Source organism: Hibiscus syriacus, unplaced genomic scaffold (genome assembly GCF_006381635.1).
Source record: "Hibiscus syriacus cultivar Baekdansim isolate YM2019G1 unplaced genomic scaffold, ASM638163v2 tig00110904_pilon, whole genome shotgun sequence".
NCBI classification, from domain to species: domain Eukaryota; kingdom Viridiplantae; phylum Streptophyta; class Magnoliopsida; order Malvales; family Malvaceae; genus Hibiscus; species Hibiscus syriacus.
The window spans coordinates 275,579-297,038 of NW_024062907.1; the positions used below are offsets into that span (position 1 = coordinate 275,579).

The 21,460-nt window shown below is 36.8% G+C and overlaps 1 protein-coding gene across 1 annotated transcript; it reads right to left on the minus strand.

Moving 5' to 3' along the window:
* Positions 1-432: 432 nt before the first annotated feature.
* Positions 433-3,098, minus strand: LOC120146222. Its single transcript, XM_039159852.1, has 5 exons — positions 2,759-3,098; positions 2,458-2,588; positions 2,029-2,154; positions 1,767-1,894; positions 433-972 (listed from the first exon to the last, which is right to left on the minus strand). Exons 1-5 carry the CDS (start codon positions 2,955-2,957, stop codon positions 684-686), a joined length of 873 nt encoding a protein of 290 aa, XP_039015783.1. The 5' UTR covers positions 2,958-3,098; the 3' UTR covers positions 433-683.
* Between the last annotated feature and the right edge of the window lie 18,362 nt (positions 3,099-21,460).

The window sequence follows — 21,460 nt, forward strand, 5'->3', positions numbered from 1 at the left end:
AACACTGTATTCCCAAGGTATGGATGAACGATGGAATACTATTAGGCGACTTGAAGTCTCTAAAGTGATCAAAATATAACTTCTGAAAGTTAAGTTGTCAAAGTAAAAAAAACGTTGAACAATAAAATTAATACAAGCATGAGACAAAAAGGGCTAATTTCTGCACCTTTCAGGTTAGTGAAGTTTATTAAATATCAAAATCCTGCAACCGTTTCTGAGTACATATAACGTGACTGGATTATATAGACCCTGACACGCATGCAACGCCTAATCTGGCTACATTACACCCAAGCTCACAATATATGTATATAGAACATTTATATAATATAGTCATCAGCTGTTGCTTTTCGATTTTCTATCATTCAAGAATAATCCCGCCCACTGCAAGCAAACACACAAAGAAAAGTGATATATTGTTTATAAATCATGATCAACCTGCTCCACACAGAGTACAGAATGCAGAGACTAGAACATGCACCGTGAACTACTGAGTTGAATCTCTCAGGTACACTTACACATATCGTACATCATAATACACAAAATCATCTTTACACCGCTCTTTCTCTCTGCTCCTTGCCGGTTAACCCGTAAAATCAGGTACCCGCTCAACGCAAGTATACATCATTCCATACATACCCAGTACTCGGGGAACTTGCACTTGTAAATAAAACACAAACTGCTGCCTAGTAGTAGTAGTTGTAAACTCTAATAATTGGGATATTTAGCCTCCTCCAGTATCGCAATGCTAACCAACATACAACAGAAAAGTACACTACTAGAAAACAAACACGCTTGATACGGGCTGTGTTAATGGCTTCAGGCAACGAAGACTTCATATGTTGTAGGATTCTAACTAAGATGATAGTGATTATAGATGTTGAAAAACCAGTGACAACACCTGCAATTGTTTCCCACCTCAAGTATCTAGCTCTCCCCCCACTTGAAAACCAAGACCGTAAAATCTTGGTGGATCTGATGCCATCAAAACAATGAATAATTAGAAACTGAGCAAAGCAGCATTTACTCATTAAGACATCAAAATAGACAAGTTCCACAAAGTGCCCTCCTTAACTATTCTGCAACTATGATAAGCAAAAATAACTAGCAAATGAGATTACTTCACATTAGCTAAATGATGAAAAATAAGGCATGAAAATGTCAACTGTAATCTAAAGCTAGAGAAATTATTCCATCGTTCGATTTTCACAAGTGCACTTCACTATAAACCCCTACCCTCTCTTTCACTTCTTTGCCTTTAACAGAGTCCATTACCTTCTTACAATTTTCAAGTCCTATCTCACTGGAAACCTATGTTCACATATTCATGTCCTCTCTTCCAAAATTCAGTAAGAGCTCTGCTGCCATTTTCCCAGAATACTATTCATTACATTCAAAACAGCATAACTTCAGCTTTGCACGCTTCATAAAATATAAACCACACACTTCCTCTATAGCCATAAAACAAATTTTCCACACCCAGATCCTCAAAATTTACAGAGGAAAACCATCTTTCTCTTGCTGTTGTAACCCTTATAAGGCTCGAAACAAAATGGATCTAATTTGTAATCCCGAGGGTAAATAAATAACTAGAAACCCAAGTTCAAAAATAGCAATGGACCAGAATGCAAGTCTGGTTCACCCCAACCAAACAATTTAACTACATGATAAGCACATTGTTGATAATAAGCCACTGAAAACAACATCCCACAACTATATAAAATAAAATGTAAAGAAAACGGGAAAAGGGACTCAAGTAATAAACTCACATTACTAGATATCGTTTCATCATTTCAATTGAGGATGGACCTTTTGCTTGGCAATTGAAAAAACCATCATCATACAACTTTACTGTGGAAATACCTAAAATATACCAGCAGTCATAGGTTTCATTAACCTGGAAAGAAGGATTTGTCAGATATATAAATATATATAATCACAATTAAAAAATTCAAAAATAAAAAACAAAAACCTTTTAATCAGCACATCATCATAAGGATTAAGGAACAATAGGAACTTGAAAAAAACTACCTTAAACTTATCTTTGGTCAACCATGCAGCACCAAAGTTAGGCCTGCAACTAAGAGGAAGGGCTTCATTCGGTGCCTCTGTTAAGGCAAGTTGCGTCTGACCCAAAGAATGGTCTCTGTACTCCACCTGCAATTGTTTTGCAGACAATAGTATAGAAATAGTGATATTTAGAGAACTTAATATTTGATGCCTTCCTATTTTCACAAATCTGATTAGTTTCAGTAATGCGACTAAATTACAAGATTTGGCAAATCCCAGAAACCGATCAATATATCTTACGAAAATAATCAATAAGAAAAGAAAATAATATGTAACAATGGAAAATAATTAAGACGAAACTGCATATTTGCCACAATTAAAGAACATCTATATTTTCCAAAATTATTTAAGAAAAAAAGGAGCCGGTGACTTAGATAAGATAAATTTTACCTTGAACACTGAGGTCCAGTAATAATCATATCGGCATCTAAATTTGCTTTTCTCGAAAGGATAAAAAACATGATTTGCCTTATAATTCAATAATCCAAGCTCGCAAACCTTAGTTGACCTAATATCTACACCTGATTTGAAATAATAAGAATTGCAAATAAATAACGATAACATGTGAAATTGTTAGTTACAGTTGAAAATTAAGCTAAAAGAGAGAGATTAAGTATGAGAAAGATAATCAAAATATTATAGAAAGAGAAGTCAAAGTTAGATAAGTAAAGAGAAATAGAGAGAAGCATACTACTAGAGACTATCTTGCACTGTGTGGGGACAGAAATAGGATTGGAAATTGATAGTTCTCCCATGAAAATGGCAAGCAATCCGACGAGAAAAGATAAGGAAAAGAAAGCGAAGATGGGGAATAGAAGGGAAAAAGCGATTCGAAGTAACACGTAGCGAAAACCCTTGTTTTCATTATCAGGGAGTTCTTGAGAATCCATACACTCAAGATCACAAATCAAAAGAAGCTAGATTATTTTCCAGTGGGTGATCCGGTCAACGGGACCATTTATCCGGTGATCGGAGACTTTTGTAGAGTCAGAACATAGAATAAATGAGAGCACGCTGCGCTAGGGATTCGTTGCCTCTTTATCTTTTCTTCTTCTTCTTTTTCGCTTCGAAGTGGAATTGGAACCGGAACATACATAAGCTTCTCCTTGATATATTAAAGGTATAATATCGGATTTGGTACCTGACTTTGATGAAATATAATGAATGCACTTTTAAAAGGACTATTGTGGATATAATGAGATTCAGTCGAGTTGAATTAAATTTTGAGTTATTTAAGTTGATAATTTTTATTTTATAACTTAAATTTTATTTAAAAATTTTCAAGTTAAGTCGAGTTTATAAAATTCGAGTTGAATCGAGTTGTTCAAGTTTTACTTTAAATTTAATTATAAATAATTATAATATTATAGTACTATTTAATTCTAATTTAAACGGTTTCTTATAACCATATACAATAAATATATATTTCTTTATGTTTTTCATATATGATATACATATATCATACAAAGTTGAAGGGTTCCACTCAAATTCCAAAATTAATTCACCAATTACTAAAACTTTCGAGTTATTTGAGTTCTATTATATAGCTCGATTTGGATTTAAATTTTTTCAAGTCGAATTAATTCGAACTAAATCTAATCGAAAAGATCAAATTTTGAATCGAGTTTTACTCGTCCCTCGTTCTAATGATGTTTTACTACCTCCATATGATAATCTAAAATTTTACTCAGCTTAATCTGTCGTTTTAGTTTTTTTCCCCTGCCAATTAATTAATCTTTCTTTGATTAGCCTCTTGCAGTTGTTTTGATCGATTTTATTGTTGGAAGAGTAGAAATGGAAAATCCAGTATTACCGATGGTGAAGAGGAATCCTTAGAAATCCAGAGAGAGCTGGAGGCTTTGGATGAAGATTACAAGTTGTGATGGAGAAGATTTTTTGGACTGCTAGCGTAGTACATTTCCCATCGATGAAAAATATCTTGATCGATATGTGGCATCCATTAGAAGGAATACTTTTTAATTTCCCATAGGCAACTTGTATGTTATTGAGCAGAACAAAGTCGGTAATGGACGAGGTCTCGTTAAAAAACCTCCTTAATCCTAATTGGAGGAAAAATAATACCCCGAAGCACAACTTAAACACACATATGTAAACAATCAAGGAGAATTATCAAGGGCCATCCTTAAGAAAACACTTTGAACATCAAACACCATCATCCAAAGCTACTCGAAAACCAAGTTCTCAGGCAATAGCCAATTCAGGGTAAAGCACTATAACCTTTCAACAAAGCACGTTTAGACACATGAACACTAAGCCAAAAGGTGGTTACCAACAAGATCCATTTGTAACATCGTGGTGACAAGCACTGAGCCAATAATCGGCTGCCAGTCGGATCCAAATGCAGCAAACGTGGTGACAAATTAAGGCACCCAACCTTACCTGCGGCCGAGGCACGACTATTAACGAGTCTTCAAAAATCTGTCAACTCGCGCCTTTTCAAGAAGACTTATCAAATGTTAACCAAACAGCAACCCACTGCAGCCGACAGTCTTTCACACATTAGTAATCCACACGAACGAATGTTCTCTACTTAGACCTTCTTGAGCAAGCCAATGTGCTTCCATATTTCGTTCTCCATAAACGAACTTGACCATCCATTTGTTTTCATTGCAATACTCAACAATTTTACGTACAACATCAACATGAACTGACGAGATAGAAGTGGGATTTACAATCCAATTAACAGCTGCATAACAATTAGATTCAATGAGTAAGCAAGAGTTGACCCATCTAAAAGCACCAAATAACTCACAGGCTTCGAGAATGGCCAAAAGTTCTGCCCCCGCCAGGTCGGCCAACCCAACTGGTCTAGAAAAACGAATCAGAGTGATACCATTATGGTCTCGGAGCAGACCCCCGATTCTGGCAAAACCAAAGCAATCCTTCACCGTCGCATCCACATTGAATTTTAGCTCGCCTGCCGAGGAGCAGACCATGAACCAACTGCTGGTCGCTGACTTAGCCTTTCTTTGAATGACACATTCGCAGGGCACCTGATGAACTCATTAATAGATACCAAGGATTTCGGCCAATTGCTTTTGCACCAAAACCCAATTCTAGTCAAGGCAAGATCAAACAGATGTGCTGCATTCCATAGCTTATTGTTGAAGATAGCTTCATTTCGGGATAGCCAAATGGTCCATACAATACCCGAGAAGGCCAATCTCCAAAGAGATTTTAGGGACGATTTAATTAGCAAATAATCTCACATCAACAACAAAGCGTCAAGGAGCTATGACATACCAGATTAATATTCCAGCAGCAACACCAGGAATGCCAAACTTTCCACACAACCACACATTGGCAGAATAAATGAGAGGACGTTTCTAGATGGTCTTTACAAAAGATGCAATGGCCTAAGTCCAAGTTACAGACACCCTGTTTTAAGAGCTCGTCGCGTACTGGAATATGATTATGGACCGCTCTCCAAACAAAAAACTCGTTCTTAACGGGCACCAAATTTGCCCAAACTAAATCTCCAATATGGTCTTCGATATTTCTCTCTGGAAAAATCTTTTCGTAGAACGTTTTTGGCTGATAATAACCTGAAGAAGTACCAATCCATCTAACACTATCGGACTTACCACTGCTCATTGAAGCTTTGTTAAGGGTATTCATGAAGCTACTCCAGCATTCCTTTTTCCAATCAAAAATCCTTCTCCTAATTGTAACAGACTAAACCCAAGTACCATTGAAACAATTCCCAAAATCACTCACTTTTCCTTCTTTTTTTAATGCTAACGCAAAAATACGAGGAAAGTCTACTTTTAATGGTGGGGACCAGCCCAGCTGTCTTGCCAAAAATCAATGAACCGACCGTCACGTAGTACCAACTGCAGGTTGCTATTGAAAGAATCTGTTGGATCCTGGATTGGTTTGACAATACTCCTCCAGATCCAGTAAGCGCGACTATTTGAGTGAAATTTTGTAGTTAAACACCTTGACAAATCCCCCATTTTACCATCGATCACACGCCTCCACAAGTTGTTTGATTCCGACCCCATATCTCCATAACCCCTTATTAAGAAGTGAAACGTTTCGGACGTTGACATCAAGAAGACCAACCCCCCAAGTCTTTTAGGTTTGGCCATTTGCTCGAACACACCCAGTGAATCGCACTCTTGTCGTTAGCTCCCCAAATGAAACTAGCCACCATCTTGTTCAACTTTGAAGCGATTGTCGCTGGAAGTTTAAAAAGAGAGGTATAAAAGATAGGGAGGTTTGAGAGCACAGACTTAGCCAATGTTAGTCTCCTAGCGAACGAAAGTAATTTGCCCTTCCACCCATCGAGCCTGGATTGAACTTTGTCAATAATAGGTTGCCATATTGCTAAAGAATTTCGACTTTGACCCAAAGGGAGTCCAAGATACGATGTCGGGAGAGCCTCTATGTCACAGCTGATCCACTCTGCCCAAGTAGGCAAGTTGGTGCTATTAGTATTAATGCCAAACAACTGTCTTCCTCATGTTGAGTTTTAAACCCAAGGCAAGCTCAAATATTCTTAGTACTCTTTTAGTATTAACTATAGTACGTTCTGAAGCCTCCACGAACATCAATAAAATCGTCGGCGAACTGAAGATGTGTCACTTCAAGACCCTCTGATTCTACTGACACACCTTTGAGTATCCCAATCCTAGCCGCTTTCGTGATAAGGACGCTAAGTGCTTCACCCACAATATTGAAGAGGAAAGGCAATAGCAGACAGCCTTGGCGCATACCTCTCTTGATCCTAAAAGTACTTGATGGACAACCATTTATTAGGACAGAAGCAGATACAGTAGATACACATTGATTCATCCAGATGCGCCATCTAGACCCAAACCCCATAAGGTGAAGACAAAGATCCAAAAAAGACCAATCAACTGTATCGAACGCTTTTTTGAAGTCTGATTTGATCATAATTGCTTCTATGTTGCTCATTTTCAAGTAATCTATTGCCTCATTCGCTATAAGGGTACAATATGATATTTGTTTACCTGAAATAAAAGCAAACTAAGTATCCCTCATAGTCTCGCTGAAACAACTCTCCAACCTTCTTGATAAGACTCGGGCAATAATTTTGTACAAGCAATTTTTGGATAAATCAATCAAATTCATTACCCAAAGAACAAGTCCAATAGTAAGAACAGAACATGCTACAAAAACAACAGTGTTTGATTACAAAAACATTCTGCTTACAAAAAGAATCACGAACATGTAATATTCCAATGTTTACAAAGGGTAGAATTAACACTGTCATTTCTATATATATCCTTGAAGTTGAACCACATCCTTAATGGCAAGGAACAACTCTTGGACATTTCTAGAGTGGCCTTGAAAAAGCCTCTTGTTTCTTTCTTCCCAGAGGAAGTAGATGGGGGCATTGAGGGCAAGCTTCATAATCGAAGTTAGTAGAGATTTACCTTTCCAAGTAGAGCTTGCCCACACACAAAAAAGCATCCTAAGAGGTGATGGAAAATTGCAGACCAGAATGAGAGAAAACAGAATTCCATAATTGATTTGCCATAGGACATTGGAGGAACAAGTGCTCCCTTGTTTCCCAAGGAGCATTGCAGAATAGACATTGACAGTAATTGATAAGCCCCATTTGGTGAAGTCTCACCTTTATAGAAGTCTATCAAGTAATGCCATCCAAGTAATCAAACTGTGTTTAGGTATGTGAAGAGGGAACCAGATAATTTTTTGCCAGTGAACTTGGTATCTCTTATCACGAATAACATCCTAAATTACAAATATTTTCATTGCTCCAGCAGATAAAATTGAAGAAGCTTCGGTTCTCAGTTTAAAAATATGCCTTAAGTTCCAGCTACAAGAGGACTGAACATTAAAATTCCAGAAATTGTTGTCTTAAGAACATAGTGTTTGATCCATGCAACCCATAGAGAACCTTCACCTGCTAAAAAATATTTTTGATACGGATGATCATACAAGCTTTATTCCAAGTCTTCAAATCTTTAAGACCAAGCCCTCCCTCAGATTTTATAAGACATATGTCTTCACCTTTCCAGAAAAAAACGTGAGCAAAGTTGCTCAACTTTCTTAAGAACATAATGAGGAAGAGTAATTTGCCTACACCATAATTAGTGATACTGAATAAGACAACTTTGATTAATTCCAATCTTCCAGCATAGCTTAGAGATTTAGCAGACCAATGATTCAACCTTGCTCTAATGTTATCAATGAGAGCAGCACAATCTTTTTCAGTAATTTTTCTAGTGACAAGAGGGATTCTTAGATACCTTACAGGAAGTCTGCCAATTTTAAACCCTGTGAGCAGTTTTATTTCCTCCAGAAATGAAAAATGAACACCAGCAGCATATAAGTCACATTTAGAGGCATTAATCTTAAGACCAAACATCTCATAAAACAAATCAAGGACACTAGAGACCCCAATAACAGAATCAGCAGTTCTTTACAGAAGATTAAAAGATCATCAGTAAAAGAAATATGAGTGAGGCCAATTTTTTTACATTTCGGATGGAAACCAAAAATACCTTTGACAGCTGCTAAATTGAGGAGTTTAGAGAGGATTTTCATTAAGAGAACAATAAAAGAGGGGAAAGGGGGTCACCTTGATGAATGCCTTTAGCTCCCTTAAAGAAACCAATAAGACTCCCATTAAAGGAGATAGAGAATCTAGCAGTAGAAAAGCAAATTTCAATCCAATTAATGAAGGTACTTGGCAGTCCAATGGCTTGCAAAATGGCAGAAATGAAGCCCCAATTCAGTGTGTCAAAGGCTTTATGAAGATCAATCTTTAAAGAGCATCTAGGAGAGATGTTCTTCTTATTGTAGCCTCGAACCAGTTCTTGTGCTAAAAGGGTATTTTCCACAATACTTCTCGATTTTATAAAAGCAGTTTGATTGAGAAAAACAATATCAGGGATGAGGTTTTGAAGTCTACTAACCAGAATCTTGGATATGGCTTTGTAGAACAAAGAGCAACAGGATATTGGTCTAAAGTCTTTAACTTTGTTAGGGTTAGGAATCTTTGGCACCAAAGCAATGGTGGTAGCATTGAAAGCTGGAAGAATGAAAGATTCTTGAAAGAAATGTTTAATGGCAGCAATAACATCCACACAAATAATAGACCAAGCTTGTTTGAAAAAGTAAGGGGTATAGCCATCGGGTCCGGGAGACTTGTCTTTACCTTGACAAAAAAAGCATTCTTAATTTCATCATTAGTAACTTCTTTTATAAGATCATTAACACTTTCCTCAAGAAGAGTATACTGGAGAATGTTTTTCAACATGTAGGGGTCAAGAATTTTCACTTCAGGATCATTAGTACCAATTAAGTTAGTGAAATAACTTATCACCTCAGCTGACATAGAATTGAAAGTTTCCAGCCTATTACCTTGATCATCAACCAAGATGCGAATAGTTTCTATTTTGTTCTTTAGGGCAAGAGAAGAATGAAACAGTTTGGAACATTTGTCTCCATATTTTAGCCATTAAATCTCAGTTTTTTTGTTTTAATAACAAAATTTCAGCTGCTTCAAGGTTTTTAAGTTTAGCTGCAGATGGATTTCCTTATCAATAATATTATCACCATTTAGGGTTTTAAGCTCCTGAATTTCCATTCAGTTTTTTTAGGACCCTGGCAGTAATGTCACTGAAGTTAGAGTGATTGAGCTCCATAAGACTGGCTTTCAACTGCTTTAAGTTAGAAAAAAGGCATTGCATTGGATTTCCTTGAGTAGGAATCATCCAAGATTGATAAACAACATTCAAAAAGTTAGGGTGTTGAACCCAGAAATTGAAAAACTTGAAGGGCTTAGGACGATTAGCTTGAATATCTTTTAAGAGCCATACCAAAGCCAAGCAGTGATCAGAAATACCCGGGGCAAGAAATTCAAAGTGAGAAGCCTTAAAACTATTCATCCAATTAGGATTGACATTAACTCTATCGAGCTTCCGAGAAAGAAAAGAATTATGTTGCTTGTTACACCAAGTGAAAGAGGGACCAAAGAAAGGGTGATCGATTAGATCAAGATCAGAAAAACATCTTGAAAGTCACACATATCAAAATAAATAAAAGGTCCTAGAAGATCGGAGGCAGAACTCTCAGAAGGATGGAGAGTAACATTAAAATCGCCCCCAAGGATCCAGGGGAAATGGCCAATGCTAACAGCCAGATCACGTAGATGTTGCCATAATAATCTTCTCACCGCACCATCATTACAACCATACACAGATGTTATAACAAGAGGTACACCAAGGCAGGAACCTTTGATAGACATACTTTGATCAGAAGAATGAATAACAGAAAAGTGCATACTAGTTTTCCAAAGAATCCAGATTTTCCATTCACGACATAGTCATAATTAGTAGAGGCATTCTAATTTTTAAATTTGTTTCCTATAATATCACCAGCCTTATCAACTTTGACTCTAGTCTCCAACAAGCATAGAACTTCAATTTTGTTTTGGATTGCTCTTTTGAGAACTCTATCTTGTTTTAGAGGACGGTTAAGTCCTCTAACATTCCAGAAAACAATTATCATTGGAAGGATTGTCAGTGGTAACCCCTTTACCACCATCAGCAGAATTCAAAGACTTATCACTTTTATATTTCTTCTTTGATTTCAGATCATTAATTATAGCAACCACACCTAAAGAAGATTTTCGAGGATTACGATTTTGGCCTATGGTAGTAGTGGTTGAGTCATCAACCCCATTAAGGACTTTAAATCTATTAGTTGAACCTGCTAAAGATGCATTTGCTTTATCTTTAGAAGGCCTGCCCCTACCTTTCTTATTAACAATTAGTGAATTCACATTTGTTAATTGTTTGTGGAACATTAAGATCAGGACATGTAGGAACCTCCACAAAAGGAACATTGGCTTCAATAACAGTAACATTACTGGCAGAATCAATAGTTTCAATAGGTTCAACATTATCATTAGTAGGAATAATGTCTTTTTCTTGCAATAACTCAATTCCCCCAACCATAGGCTCAACCTCAACAACCTTAGGGGGTCTTCCTTTTTCCTCCAAATTTGAGTTTTTACAACATTTTGATTCTTTACTTCCTTACAGCCCTTCTTAGAGTGGCCAAAAATGCTACAAGTTCTACATCGAGAAGGCATCTAGGGAACCTCAACCAGAACTGAAACAGAATGACCCTCATTGAGTACAATATCAATAAAATTAGGTATTTCATATTTGACCCCTATTTCAACGCAAACTTTAGCATATTCAAGATGATATTTAGCTGCAGTAATAGAGTTCATGGAAAGAGGAATTCCAATGGCATTCAAAATGTAACTAAGCCCAGCACGAGAGAACAATTCCAAAAGAACATTATAGAGATGAACCCAAATGAGGATTTTGGTTAAATCAAAGTTCAATCTACCTAGGTTCGATTCCCATTTTCTTAAGATCAAGGGTTTGTTTAATATATGCCAAGGCACGTTCTCTAGTACCCAGTTCCTATCGGATTCAGAAGAAAATGAGAAAACATAGAGGTTGTTGCCAGCAAAGCTTACCTGGATATTGTTACCCGCAAGAGCTTTCTTCCATAATTTTTCTACTATACGCTGCATAGAAGCAAATCTGGGGGTTGCACCAAGGAATTGGCCTACCAGTGAGTGCTTTCACTCTACAATTCTAGATTCCTGAACCTCAAGAGGAGGTTGAACGATTGTAGAACCATCGCGAACCCTAGGCGGGAAGAATTCCAAGTCTTGTCCCACATAGCATCCAAATAGCTTCCTCCAGTTCATTGGGTCTTCACACATGATTGGAGACAGAAATGAGAATCAAGAAGAAAGTAACACTGAAAAGGAGAACGAAGACGCCGGAGACGCGATAGAGATCCTCGGATTCCATTAGGCCAGCTAACGTGCACCAGAGTAAATCTTATCGTGCGCCTGATTGTTAATGGATAACATTTCATTGTACAAGCAATTGATCAAGCTTATTAGCCTAAAATCGTCAATCTTATTCGCTCCTGTCACTTTTAGAATGAGAGTTATGAAAGATTGGTTGATTGATCTGATAGAAATAATCCCACTGAAAAGGTGCTCGAAGAATCCCATCACTTCACTTTTAAGTCATATCCAAAATTTCTTGAAGAAATCCATATTGTAGCCATCAGGGCCAGGGGCCCGAGAACTATCGGAAGAGCTAATTGCTACCCAAACTTCCTCTTATGTGATTGTCTTTTCTAAATTTTGTGTCGAGACTTCACTAAGTCTCTTAAACTCTCCCACAAACTTTTTCACTAGGAATATAGACACCGAATTATAAATTTCTATGAAGTGATTTTCAAATAGCCTTAAGATATATTTTGAATCGGTGAAAATTTGACTCCCAACGCAGATGGACGATATATGATTGACTAGGTTTCTAATAGAAGCCACAACATAAAAACCTATTTATTTTTGTCACCTGCTTTAAACCACTTGAGACTTTTGAAGCCATTCTCGCCCTTCTGTTCTAAGTTTCTCCCATATAGCCACTTTGATAGAACAAATATGTTCCCAAATCACACTAGGATCAGAAGCCCTATCTAGCTCATTTTCCAATTGAACTAACCTTTCTTCCAAAATTTCCTCATTTTCCTTAACTTTATCCCTAAGGTCTATGTACCACACTTTCGACTCTTGTTTGGAAGCCCTTAGGTGGTGTTTGTTTTCACTATTTAAGGTCTTAAAAGCTCTTATGTCTGCGCCATGTAGACCACGCGTAGACATTGGGCTTCGCAGACCATTTGGTTTTTTTTAGAAAACATAAGCTCTTCTAACGTCTGCGCATCCTCTTCTTGGCGTAGACATGGCCTTATGTCTTCAAAGCTCTTCTAACCTCTTCAAAGAACCATTTTTGCTATTATTTTTTTTAAAATTATAAAATGTCATTAAATTTAATGAATTATATAAATAGTCACTACAATATTATAATAAATTATAAAAGTTCGATAATATAATAATTATTTTATTGTATTTAATAAATTTATTAATAATTTTATAATCTTTTAATAAATTTAATAAGTATTTTATAATTTTTTAAACTTTATTGACGAAAATGATCATTTGTATATAACTCAACGATATCTAATATACTTTATTTGAAAAAAATATTAAACTTAGTAAAAAATATTATACAATTAAACTTAGTAAACTTTTTTTTTATATAAAAACTTAGAAAATTACGGGGACATACAATTATTAGCATTAAAAGACAAAATAAATGTTTTAATAAAAAAATATTTACACTATTGAAAAATCTGATTCTTATCATTTAAGAGAAAATAACCTCAGTGACCAAAAATGCCTTATAATATACGATTTTAACCAACTTTTTTTGGATTTGCCAAAATGACAAACTAAATCGCAATGCGATCGATAATTCGCAACGCGATCTCCGGTATCGCAAATTAGTTTCCAGATTCGCAACGCGATTCTGACTATCGCATTGCGATTTCCCAAATTCGCGTTGCGATTTTCCTAATTCGCAATGCGAATACGTAAATCGCAATGCAAATACGTAAATCGCAATGCGATTTACATATCGCCATTTGTATTAACGCATATTTTTTTTTCAAATTCCAAACACGAATATATTAATATATCGAAACACTGAACCGTCCACAGTATATCCCGTAATCGTAACTCATAACCTAAAACCCTAAATCACAACTCAGTCTCATCTCCATCTCTCACTCTCTAAGGCGACATCCGTCCCCATCTCCGACAAAATCAGTCCCCACGACGATATCAGTCTCCATCTCCGGCGAAATCATTCACGGTCAGAAATGGAAAATCAACCAAATCAACCACCAAAGGGTTAGTTTTTTTAATTATTTTTATTTTGAAATTTTTGCATTATTATTAGGTTTCTTATATTGAAATTGATGATAAGTTTACTGGTGTTTTCAATAATAGATTAACCATTTCACTTAGATTGCTTATTATATTCATTCAATTGATGCCAATACTGCTAAACTGTTTAGTCTTTAACCCTGCGAAGTTAGTATTTGTCTTTGTTTTGTCTTTTGGTTGAAGTAATGCAATCCATTCAAGTTTCTTTCAATTTTAGTATTTGAAACCGAGAATGACTATCGCAATGTGATTCTGTCATTGCGATTTTCATTTCGCGTTGCGATTCTTGCATTACGATAGTCAAATTCGCGTTGCGATAGTCATTTTCGTGTTGCGATTTAAAGTTTTGCTAAACTATTCTTCTTCTGTAAATTGAAACTTGAATTAATTGCATTACTTCAACCAAAAAACAAAAACAAATACTAAATTCACAGTGTTGCAAATTTAAGTTTGAAGAATAAACTACTACTCTTTATGTTTATTGTTCTTGTTATATCTTCACAGTGTAGTTTTTAAGTATATCTAAATTGGTATGTTTATTGTTTTTGCAGAACTTTTATTCGGCTCAATTGACCTTAAGAAATAAAGTAAGCCTGGCCAAAACAATTGCGTCGAAGCTTTCACCTGTACAAAGAAAATATTTGAGGATACTTGCTTTGGGCCATGGCTGAAAGTACAACATCCGGGTAGAGATGCTATGTTGACCCATCTGTTTCTTCAAACCATGACTAGCGATCTACCAGAGACTATTCAACGTCGTGATGAAGATATATGGTTTGATTTTCCACCGGCGTATACGTGTTTTGGGCGGGAGGAGTTTTGCTTAATCACCGGTCTACGCTTCGGACACGATGATGTAGATCGGTACACTAGACATATTACCCGCCTATCATGGTTTTCTCGGGTTTTTCCTGAGCTGTCAATGGAGAAGCCGAATTTACACGTGGAAGACTTGACGAGATTATTGAATAAGAAAGATGGTTTTACTCGGATGGATGACGTCGATTTGCCTGAGTATGCCTTCTAATACTTTTGCAAGTCGGCTTTTTAGGCAGAGAGGCCCGACAACCTATTCCTAATGATCTAATTAAATTGGTAGAGGACCTAAATGCATGGAACCTGTTTCCGTGGGGTTCGTATCTATGGAGAGCTATATGGAATAAGTTGTCGTCTGCCTTTGATGATCGAAAAAGTTTGCGTGGTGATGGTTCCAAATACACTTTGTCAGGCTTTATTTGGGCCTTTAAGGTAATAATTTTTATATAATGTTTCCAAAATTATAATTAATTCTTTAACAATTACTAATGTTTGTTATTATATTGTTTGTAGATTTGGATATTTGAGGCCTTTCCCGCCATGCAGACATATGCATTAAAAACTTCTAATGATATTCCTAGGGCTATTTCTTGGAAGAGGAAATGGTCCTTGCAGCAATGGGAAGATTTACTACCGTATACTACAATAAATAATGTAAGTTAACACAAATACTACCATATGTTTATAAACAAGTTATTACTAGTACACGTTTAACTTTGTTTGAGCTTTTATATTGTTAGGAGGCCAACACTCCATTACAGAGGCTGACACCCACGGAAGCTGAGCTTGCCACTGATTGGTGGCAAGCTAGTAAGCGTTTTTTTGATAGCACGGATGATGAGCAGCCACCACTTCGAGAGCCATCACCTCACCCAGAGCCATCACCTGATCGACCCGAATATACACCTCCACAACGAGAGTCATCACCTATTCTGTCACATCATCGAGCCTCTTCTCCACCATCACCTCATGATAGGCGACCAGAAAAGATGCCACGACGTTTATCTCCCTGTTCTCCACCTCCACGGGATGAGTTAGGGGAGTTACGTAATGAGGTCAATGCCTTGCGTGAGGAGGTCGGTACTTTACGCGATGACAATGGTGCATGGCGTGTTGAGGTGTCTACTTTACGTGGTGAGGTAGCAGCTCTACGTGAGATTGTAGCATCGTTGCAGAATGAGGTTCATACTCTACGCAACGAGGTAAGTTAAATATTTTTCATATTTAACTTGATGATAAATTTACTCGTAATTTCACTTAGATTGCTTAGTAAATTCTTCGGTTGCTGCCAATACTGTTTAACTGTTTATTCTTTAACCCTGTGAAGTTAGTTTTTGTTTTTGGTTGTCTTTTGGTTGAAGTAATGCAATCCATTCAAGTTTCAATTTGCAGAAGAAGAATAGTTTACTATCGCAATGCGAAAATGACTATCGCAACGCGAAAATGACTATCGCAACGAGAGAATCGCAATGCGAAAATGACTATCGCAATGCGAAAATGACTATCGCAATGCGAATTTGACTATCGCAACGAAAGAATCGCAATGCGAAATGAAAATCGCATTGCAATTCTCTCGTTGCGATAGTCAAATTCGCATTGTGATAGTCATTTTTGCGTTGCGATTTTGTTGTTGCGATTTTCATTTCGCATTGCGATTCTCTCGTTGCGATAGTAATTTTCGCTTTGCGATAGTCATTTTCACGATGCGATTTTAAGTTTCAGATTCTATTCTCCTTCTGCAAATTGAAACTTGAATGAATTGCATTACTTCAACCAAAAGACAAATACTAACTTCACAGTGTTGAAAATTTAAGTTTCAAGAATAAACTACTACTCTTTATGTTGTCATTGAACCTGCACTAAACCTATATGTTGTCCTTTTAAATGTTTATATAAGTGCTTACTTCTGGAATGTTATCTGATGCATTTTGTGAACAATGATATAATAATGACTTGGGTGAATACCGTGCAAGTTTGAAATATATTTGTCTTTGTTTTCACTGTTTAATATCATGTCTGTTTATTTACTGATTTATGTATTAATTTATTTTTAGCGGCCCGCTAAGGTGGATGCTCTATGTCGGTTTTTTCTTGCAAGACGGAGTTCACACATCAGACGGCGTGCACGTGCCATTACATCTCCGTTCACCCCAATAGTGCGAAGAATCCGTAAGAAAAAGCCCGACTCACCTGTCATCGTTAAAGAGGCCTCCCCTATCGTTCAAGAGGCCCCTATCATCCCTCAAGAGTCCCCTCCCACCGTTCAAGAGGCCACTGTCATCGTTGTAGAGGTCGCTCCCAACACTCTAGAGCCCGATTCACACGGCGTAATATATCGAATTATTGAGAAGCCCCCTCACATGCCGGACATGATGGATGACTGTTGGCTTTCGTATAAGTTACCGGCCAGTACCATTCCGGCAGATGAAGTGGAGAGGAAACAACTACCGGAAACAATTCTGGATAATACCCTTTGGGCTAAGACCGCAGTTGATTTTTATTTACATGAGCGGAGCCAAGGGTGTTACGCTGACATATACAAACTCAACGATGATATGCATTTGTTGATTGAACGGTCTTGGTGGGGTGTATTATTAGGGGTTGAAGACAACGGCTATTTCGATGGGGGGTAAGTCTTATATTTCTTCTTATATTTTTAGTTTGATTACTTTTTTTTAAAATTTATGTAATTCACTAATATATGTCTTTTTTTGTAAAACAACATATTGATGCATGGGTGACACGTCTTCTAATTGTAAGGAAATTGAAGAAAAATATAAAAAAATGCGATATACAATTATGCCGACGTCTTTTCACGTAGTTCACTTGAAGAATCAACGACAGGAATCATATATGTTGGCTAATGGACAAGCTAAACTTTATCCTGCATGGTGGGAGGTCGATAAGGTTAGTATATTTGTTTAAATATTTTAAAGGTGTTCATAAATAAGTGCGCAATTTGAATTATTACATTTTGATGCATGTGTTTATCCCTGTTTTGGACAGTACTCATTGGCTTCTCGTCGAGCTTCAGCTCCCATCCCTAAAGACAATAGTATATGACAGCATGATAAATTACATATCATTGTCAGATTTGAGAGATATTATTAAGGGATGGAGCTCTTATTTGGCTAAATTCTTGGATGCAATTAATTATTGGACTAAGTCTGGAAACAAGAAGCCAAAGAAGTTCAATGTTACAGTTATCAGAGACGAGACCGTGCCACAAGAAACGAAGGAAGCCAGAGGGGATTGTGGTCCTCTCGTATGCATGTGCTTGGAGCGTTTGACGACAGGAAGTACACATTTTCTACCTCCCACCGATAGAGATAGAGGTGCAGTAGGCTTGTGGTTTCGGCATTTTATGACTAGAGCGATATATGCGAGACGCTGCCTACCTGCATCCGCGTTATTTAAGTGTCCATAAACAATTTGTAAGTCAAATGCAAGTGTTGTTAAACATATATACTCTTTTTGGTTTGAAAAATGTTTGGTTAAGTAGCTAGAATTCAATAATTTGCTGTTTGTAGGTTTTAGATGTGTAGAAAGTGTTGTTGATTCAATGTTTGGTTTATGCAGGTTAATCCTGAAGTGAGCTGCGTGAAATGGATGTATGGGTGCAAAAGTTGATTTCATTATTATTTTTTGATTGTTTAATTGATTTGTAAAAGATGATTTGTAAATGTTGATTTGTTTAATTGATGTGTACATAATATTTGTGCTTGTTTAATTGATTGAAATGTAATAGTTGATTTGTTGATTTCAATCTGCATTATGTTGAATGCAAAACAAACTATCGCAACGTGGAAATGACTATCGTAACGAGAGAATCGCAATGCGAAATGAAAAGCGCAACGAGTGAATCGCAATGCGAAAATGAAAATCGCAACGCGAAATTAGTTTCGCATTGCGATTTTCATTTTCGCATTGCGATTCACTCGTTGAGCTTTTCATTTCGCATTGCGATTTTCATTTCGCATTGCGATTCTCTCGTTGCGATAGTTATTTCCGCGTTGCGATAGTCAATTCCGCGTTGCGATAGTCATTTCCGTGTTGCGATAGTCATATTCGCGTTGCGATTTCCACGTTGCGATAGTCAAATGAATGTCTAATAAATGATAACAACTGAACATATCATAGCAATGTTCAAACTCAAGTTACTAATACATGCCTAACTGAAAATGTCAAAAGTTCACACATAATATACACATAATACAACGTTTGCATTTAAAAATCACCTAAGTTAACAGTCCCAAAAGGTGAAGCCGGTTGTGATTGGGATTTTGATGAGGATCCATATTTTGGTAGAGGAAAAGATGATTGTGATGGCACTGGTGATCCACATGTCAACCTTGTATGACCACTTTCCTTGCACCGACTACATGTCGATCTCTTCTTCTCTTCACCCTTAGACGGTATACGATCGTGACTTTTTGGTCGGCCAGGTAGCCTTCTGTCCATGGCTGGTGGCAGACCTTGATTTTAGATTTCTATACAAATGAACACCACAAAGTCCATGAAAAGCATCTAGGAAACACCTTCTAACATCGTTGTCAATTGAGTTTGCCCTATCGGATATGATTGTCATATTGCTAATAGGACCTATGCAATCCCTAAGATGCCCCATAAACCATGTCCATGAATCAGAGGTTTCAGATTTGCCAACCCCGTAAGCTATTGGCAGTATCCCATTGTTAGCATCCATGGCTACTGCTAATAAGTTTACTCCAAGGTATCGACCTTTTAAATGTGCTCCGTCAACTATAATAACTGGGCGCATACAATTAATAAACGAACGAATCTACAAAATCATATACACAAGAAATATAATCATTTAAATGTGAAATGCATGTAACTAACAAAAATGAGTCAACAAAATTATATTGATTTACTAACCGCAGCACCAATGGCGATAAACAACAACTCAAAGCGTCCATCTCTATCTGTTTTGATATGAGTTACCGACCCAGGATTTTTCAACTTTAAATTATGACAATAAGCCGGCAGTTGGGCAAACGATGCTTCTGGCGACCCCCTCAATAATTCCAAGGCATAACATTTGGCTCTCCAAGCTTGAGAATATGAGATACTAATCTTGAACCGAACATTCATGTCAGTCATAATTTCATGTCCCCGATATACCCTACCATTCAAAAACATTAACTCAGCCAGAAAACACCCAACACCTTTTGTTTGCCTGTCTATGGTGAGGAAAAACTTGGGTTCTTGAACATGTATGTTTATCAATAAAAGTCCTAACTTGAAACATTTCGCAATCTTTTATCCTCTTTGCAATCATACGCCACGTACAGTTTTTGTCAATCATACACCTTGTTTCGAAACGATCTTTGCTTGATTTGTTAACTTTTAGATGATAGCCATCTTCCACACATTTCGTATACAAAGCTATCTTCAAGTCTTCCTTTGTATCAAAACAATCATCTTTCTTGATACGAATAATTTTTGTGTAACAATCAACTGCTATCTTTACCAACTCTTCTTCCGGTATCTGAAGTAATTCTGGCATATTCCAGTTATACTCCCGTGTCATTTTCTTCGGGGACTTTTCTTTGGGGATTTATTCTTCTTCTTTTTCTTCTTCAATGTTATATGAATTACAGAATGGATGTTCAACATGTTCATTTACAGTCGTAACTTCCTCCTCATTATCATCAACAACATCTTCCTCGACAACGGCTGTTTCATCATCAAAATTTAGGTATTGACCAATATCAAAATCATTACGCGCAGGGTCTGTTTCTTCTTCTGAAAAATCATCAAAATCCGAGTATTGACCAAGATCAAAGTCCGGGTATTGACCAAGATCAAATTTCGAATACTGACCCAACTTCACTACTTCTAGGTTCAACAACATACAATGTAACATCATCACTTGAAACACTAATGTAAGCAATGAATTGTTCAACATCTTCATTGTCGGTTAACAAATAAACTTTACCATTTCTCTGATAAGATAACCTAAATCCACTTAGGGGCTCTAAATTCAATTTATTTGCAACATGTAACATTAGAGTTTCATAAGTTAACTTTTTTAATGACAGTTTTAGTTGAAGATTCATGGGTAAAGGCATATATTGTAAAACACCATGAACATTCTCCCATGACCCACCAAAACACAAATCTATCCAAACATGATCAACATTAGATGATTTCATTATTGTAAATTAATTTACTAAACAAACGAGTTGCGAAACTAAAACATGTTGCCGAATGGGGAAGGATGTCGTTGGATATAGGAACGGGTGTCGTCGGAGAGAATGATAGATGGAGATGGAATGAGTTGCGATTTAGGGATTTAGGTTATGAGTTGCTGCTGCTGCGTAGTTATATACCCAAAACATTTGTGTTGCGAAACTAAAACCTGTTGCGAATTCAAAAATCGAGTTGCGAATTTGAAATTCAGTATTGTTATAGTCAGAATCTCGTTGCGATTTACAGATTCGCATTGCGATTTACGTAATTGCATTGCGATTTACGTAATCACATTGTGATTTACGTATTCACATTGCGATTTACGTATTCGCATTGCGATTTACGTTTCGCATTGCGATTTACGTAATCGCATTGCGATTTACGTAATTGCATTGCGATTTTCCAAATTCGCGTTGCGATTTACGTATTCGCATTGCGAATTAGGAAAATCGCAACGCGAATTTGGGAAATCGCAATGCGATAGTCAGAATCGCGTTGCGAATCAGGAAACTAATTTGC

Bases quoted from the DNA above. Each gene is read 5' to 3' on its own strand.
- LOC120146222 (XM_039159852.1), bottom strand. From the start codon at position 2,957: ATGGATTCTCAAGAACTCCCTGATAATGAAAACAAGGGTTTTCGCTAC. The intron at 2,155-2,457 runs GTAAAATTTATC...AAACAATTGCAG, and splicing joins ACTGGACCTCAGTGTTCAAG to GTGGAGTACAGAGACCATTC. The intron at 973-1,766 runs GTGAGTTTATTA...TGATGGCATCAG, and splicing joins ATGAAACGATATCTAGTAAT to ATCCACCAAGATTTTACGGT.